We start from the raw sequence: 6,264 nt of genomic DNA, 5'->3' as shown, positions 1-6,264 counted from the left end.
TCTTCATTTATACGATTGATTCTCAAGAACGTAACGTTTTTACGGTTTTTCTCTGTATTTCTTATATGTTTACTGATCGATTATGATTTTACGAATAAAATAAAATAATAAAAAGGCTATATATATATATTTATGGAATATTGATTCGTGTTGGATCATTTCGGATCGATAAATTAATTACTTAGCCGCAAAGTAACTACAAAAACGATCCGATTTAATACCCGTATTACATAATTATCCCAACCGGACTTTTTATAAAACACTTTATACGAAAATAATGTAATATTAACCCGTCTTTCGAGAATACAGGTTTTGTTGATATATCGAAATAATTATCGTATCGAAAATTATACGACGGGACGCGTACGGGTCAAACCGTAATCCGGATTGAAAAGGTCAAAACACGGAAAATGTCCGGAATTACCAGGTTAGGTTAGGAAAGTGTTTTCGGAAGAGTTTCGGATTGTAAAAACGTAAAAACGGTTTAGGTTGGACGATTCCCGGCTTTATAAAATAATTTTGTAATTATTCAGAAAATAATTATTGAATCTGTAAATCATCATAAAATCATATAACGATTCAAAAATTACCAGAAAAATACCACAATTATCTATATTTTATTCTGAACATATTACAATTAACATACTCACATTTAATCACATATATACATCTATTTATTGTTATCAATCAACAAATAATTCACCAAAATTCACATAATAATCATTTATTGATAAAAATAATTACACGCAAGATATCCCGGATATTACATGTAATATGTAATTGAATAAAATGAATTTTGGTTTAAAACATCTTTAGATAGTTGGCTTGTAATAAATAAAACTTTGTGAGACTTTGTACTAGGGTTTGTAATAAAGATAGTGTTTTGTTCTTATTTTCATACCTTAATCTTAAAGATGGATAAAATATGAAGGGGTTGGACATATGTTTACATAATTATTAAACAGGTTTGTATTATGGTTTGTATTATATTGGTGATTGACAACTAACCCCCAGATTTGGAGGGCGTTACACCCACTTCTTCAAATCATCCTTGTCCACAAGGATGAAATCAAAACCGGAAATGAAGGATCCTTCTATCATATTCGCCCAACTTGTAAAGATTCAGACTCCCATTTTACTATATGCCCTCATATGCTTTACCAATTGTCCAAGTAAGTTAAAGATATTGTCACACTGTCTCTTCCAACAATGCAACTGAAGTACTAAAATCATTCCAACAATGTTTGACCAAATACTTGAAGGTGTTTCTAACAAGTCAACAAACTTCCTAATTTACCCCGTCAGCATAGCGATCCAGCAAGCAAACATTATTAAAGTAGCGACACAAGTACGAGTTATGCTTACCAGATATGCACAAGAGACCATATATTCAATTTCTTGATGTTCACATGTTAAAAAGAAAGCTTCGGTAACTAAACATGATAATATGTTAGTTGTTTAGGTTTGATAACTCCATCCAGAGAAGATAAATAAAATCTCTGGTTTAGTTGTACGCTGGACCAATTGTCTCTTACCATTCCAGGAAGGGCCTCATCAAAAGATGTTGGCCGAAATTTTTTTGAACGGAACTTCTTTTGTGTAGTACTGGCTACATTTTTTGGGCACCACTTCTTATCTCGTGACTTGCAGACTTTGATGATTTTACCCACTTCAACCTTTAAAAACTGAACTGTAACACATTCAAGTGTTCAGTTAAAATCATCAAATTTAGCACCAAGGTGCATACTGTTCTCAATGACCTTTGGACAGTTATATTCACCATTTGAGAAGTCGTGTACATCAATTCTCTCCAGTTTAGGCTTCCTCGTGTTCAATAACGACAAGACTGAGCTTCTGATTTAGATTTTGAATACAGTAAATTCGAAGACTATTTCTCTTAGGTGCTAGAATCTTCACCTGGTACAAGGGTCCCAAATGACAGTGTTCCGCTGTTAGTTGACAAATATATATAACTCTCCCGACAGTTTGGATATCCTGGTCACTACCCTTGTAAATGGCATCCTTATGACGACCAAAATCACACACCTCAGAACATATTCCTCTCAAAACTTTCAACCAACAACGTAATTTCAAGCTATTTCCACTTTGATTGCTTGCTGCATCCCATGAAGTAAAAATAAACTTTGGCATCTCAAAAAAAATGCAGCACATTCAAATTTATAGCACCTTGAGTACATCTCCACTAATTTTGATTCAATAATATCATTCAATCTAAAACAAACCTTGACTATAATTTATGGCATCATTTCACTTCATTGTGTTTCTATCAGTAATCTACAAGTTTTTTAATATTTGTCATAAAAAATCATTATTATCTCCTGTCTTTGCATAAAATAAATTCCAAGCTACTGATCGTATTCTAATTTCATATACTTTTGCAAACAGAGACTTGAATGAAACTGAATTCTTTCCAGCATTCTACTAAACTCCCAACTACCAATTCGGCTAGGATACCATGTTTTGGTGAATAAGCACGAACTTCTTGACCTTTCAACAAACCAAAATGAATATTGTATACAACTAGAAGAGACAGATTAGTAATACAATCAGCTCTTGAGACATCATGTCGAGACTTATAACAAAACCCATCATATAACTTGTCTTACATGAATTCTTTACTTGCCTATACCATAATATCCCCCATCCAAACTTACTTTTCGGGTTAATTTATCTAAGTGACCCTTCACAGATTCTAAACCCACAAACTTACACAAGATAAGATCACTTTCACTTGAAAACTTTACAAGTACCCTTAGTCTAATAATACCTTTTCCAAAAGACTTGGGATCAAATTCTGATTTTCTACTTTCTATTAGAGTCTCAACCTTTCCATGCTCATCCTCGTGTAGTTTTCTATAACATATTATGACACCCTCCAAGCATAGAAAACACTTTTCAATGTCAATCATCCCCGGTCTAGATCCAAATTCTCATGAGTATGTAATCCTTTAACAAGCAAAGCACAATTATATCCATCAAACAATTGTGTTGCATAAAAATCATTCTTAAATTGAACACCTAACTTTTCAAAAAAATTACCATATTCGTTCTCATGAAGCTTACGGTTTAGAATCATTTTATTCGTTGAGAAATGATACACAAAATATCAATTTATAGCCCCCTCACAGGACTATACATCAAAGTTAAACAAAATCCGTCTCAACACTTGCATCAAACACTTTAGGAGTATTTTTTTTTTGCAAGTTTTAACACTTGTAATTGATTTAAATCCTCAATCATTGATTTTGTTCTTAAATCTACACAATTCATCCAGATAAATGATGACTGAAACATGAGTAAGAGTGTGAGGAGATTCGCATACCAGATTTAAGGACATCTCATTTAATTGAGTGCTTTCTATACTAGCTTCAACAACTCCTCCTACTAAATTCTCGGTACCTAGTTTTGACGGACTTGCAAGGTTCTCCCATATTTGCTCAATTGTTTGAATTATTACGGTGATCTTGTCTTCCATTTTGTGCCAAATATCATTGTTAGGGCTGAGACTTGTCACCTGGCAGGCTTCAACATCTCTTTCCGACCTATCCTCCTTAACATACTGATTTAAGCTAGTTTTGCATCCAAGTGATTGACCTTGTTATCCAGTTGGTGTAGGAATTCCTTCGTAGTATCAGAAATTAGCATTGGAGATGTGAAAATGTAAGGTGTTTGGGGAATAGCATAAAACTGTAACTATAAATTCAAAAAAATGCAGGTACCAATTTAGATGAAGTTTGCTTTACAATTGTGTTTTAATGCTTCGTTTAGGATTCAATTTTCAAGTTTTGATAATATTTTGCAGACTAAAGTCGGATTGTGTGTTAATAACATACATGGTTATAGTTTGACTTTTTTCTTCTAACAACTCAAGATTCACTCAGTTGTAGGTTCGTAGGTTTCGACAGCAGCAAAACTTATAGCACCCCCAGCGGGGGGTCATTTTGCTCCTCGGGCCACGCGAAATGGACTTGGCCAGTCCCATTTCCATTTTCTGCCGTTGGACAACATGCTGCTGAAGTGGGTAGTCCCACTTTTTACTATTTTAATATTTTATTAATTTTTTAGTTTATGTGCAGGTTGCAGATTGCAGTATCTTTTCAGTGGGCAGTATTATTTTAGTGCAATGTTCAATTATAACGTTCAATTGTAACGTTCAATTTTATAACGATCAAATTTATAACGTTAACATTTAATTCTATAAATACCCATTTCTCATATTCAATCATTCACATTCTTCACTTCCTAAAAAATTTTAATTTTCATTTGTTATCAAAATATGAATCCAAATAATTCTCCATCTTCAAATTCTCAAAATCCAAACCCACAATTTCCATATCCATATCCAAATTCCTATTTTCCAAATTCACAAAATTTTAATTTTAATTCTCAAAATCCAAATTCTCAATACCAATTTCCATCTTCTCAAAATTCTCAATTTCCATTTTCGTATCCTCAAAATTCTCCGTACCAATTTCCATTTCCTCCATTTTCAAATCCACAATTTGAAACCCAACAAACACCAATCAATATCCAAAATTCTCCAGAAACACAAGTGCGGGGTTTTGGTCATGAAAAAATTATTGATCTAAATGATGATTGCGAAGAAATCGAAGATTTACGAGAAATTACCGGTCAGTAGAGGTGGGTTGAAGATAAACTCTTAATAAGTGCATGGTTGCATGTGTCTATTGATCCACTAATCGGTACTGATCAGAAAGCCGAAGCATTTTGGGATCAAATTCATCAATATTGTGAAGAAGATAATCCTGGTGTCATTAAAAGAGGAGTCGTGGCAATGAAAAAAAGGTGGCAAAGAATAAATGAAGGTGCTCAGAAATTTGGTGCGTGTTATGATGAGGCTCAGCGAAAAATCGGAAGCGGTTCAAATTTAGACAAAATTATCGAGAATGCTCACCAAGATCATTTAACTAATTACAAGAAGAAGTCTAACTTTGAACTTCATTGGCGTGAGCTTCGTAGACATCCCAAGTGGAGAACTCCTCCAACTAGTGCTACTTCTAAAAGAACTAAACTGAGTAGTTCCGTTGCTTACTCTTCAGAAGGAAATAACGATACCCCAACATCTGATGAATTTGAACCGGTTCGTCCTAAAGGTACAAAAGCAACTAAAAGAAAGGGGAAGGGGAAGGCCACATCAGCAGAAGTTGATGAGTGGGAATCTTTACAAGTTAATCACGAAAGAAAAATGGACATAATGTATAAATTAAATGAAATTCGTCTAAGGGAGCTTGAGGCGAAACAATCTGAGATGGATCTACAAGTGATTATGGCGGATACTACTAAAATGAATGACGCTCAGCGGAAAGCTCATGCAAAATTGCTTGAGAAAATTATGGCAAGAAACTAGAGTTTTTATTTGTTTGTAAACTAGCCGTTGGAAGCTAGTATTTGTTTTTATTTGTTTGTAAACTAGCTGTTGGAAGCTAGTAGTTGTTTTTATTTGTTTGTAAGGTATCCGTTGGAATATATTCATTTTTACTTTCTATATAAACAAGATGTATCACTTCTTTCAATTCATACCAACATGAATCAAAGACCAACACCAGAAAGTTTCACTAAAGAATTCATTGAAGAATTTATTAAAGAGTTTTGTGATGACACTGAAGACAATCATCGAGTTGAGCTCTTTCATAAAATATATGGACAGAGTTCAACATCAACGCCTCGGAAATGTATTTACAGAGATCGTGAAGCAGGTCATCAACGTCTGGTGAATGATTATTTTTCACCTAATCCAGTATATCCAGAAAATATATTTCGACGAAGATTCCGTATGGGAAGACATGTCTTTCTTCGTATTGTGGATGTTGTTTCAAATTTTGATCCATATTTTCAACAAAGAATTGATGCAGTGGGAAGAAAAGGTTTATCACCTTTACAAAAATGCACTGCGGCAATGCGTATGTTGTCATACGGTGTATCCGCTGACGCTGTTGATGACTACGTTCGTATTGGAGAGAGTACAGCGGTTGAATGCTTGAAAAGATTTGTCTCCAATGTAATTACGATATTTGAGGGTGAATACTTACGAAAGCCAAACTCAAATGACGTGCAGCGCCTATTACAGATGGGTGAGGCTCGTGGTTTTCCTGGTATGATGGGAAGTATTGATTGCATGCACTGGCAATGGAAAAATTACAGATGGGTGAGGCTCGTGGTCCAAAAGCATGGAAGGGAATGTTCATGAGTGGTCACAAAGGAGTTGCAACAATTATATTGGAA

At 34.3% G+C, this 6,264-nt stretch overlaps 1 protein-coding gene across 1 annotated transcript; it reads left to right on the top strand.

The window, feature by feature from the left end:
* The first annotated feature begins 4,610 nt into the window (after window positions 1–4,610).
* LOC141714805 (glutathione S-transferase T3-like) lies at window positions 4,611–5,389 on the top strand. The gene is made up of 2 exons (XM_074518302.1): window positions 4,611–4,652; window positions 4,736–5,389. The coding sequence occupies exons 1-2, from the start codon at window positions 4,611–4,613 to the stop codon at window positions 5,387–5,389; spliced, it is 696 nt and encodes a 231-aa protein (XP_074374403.1).
* Window positions 5,390–6,264: the final 875 nt, after the last annotated feature.

The sequence above is a fragment of the Apium graveolens genome, chromosome 3, assembly GCF_009905375.1.
Source record: "Apium graveolens cultivar Ventura chromosome 3, ASM990537v1, whole genome shotgun sequence".
In the NCBI taxonomy this organism is placed as follows: Eukaryota; Viridiplantae; Streptophyta; class Magnoliopsida; order Apiales; family Apiaceae; genus Apium; species Apium graveolens.
The sequence above is the reverse complement of the archived record's forward strand: the minus strand, read 5'-3'. Positions and strand labels throughout refer to the sequence as shown.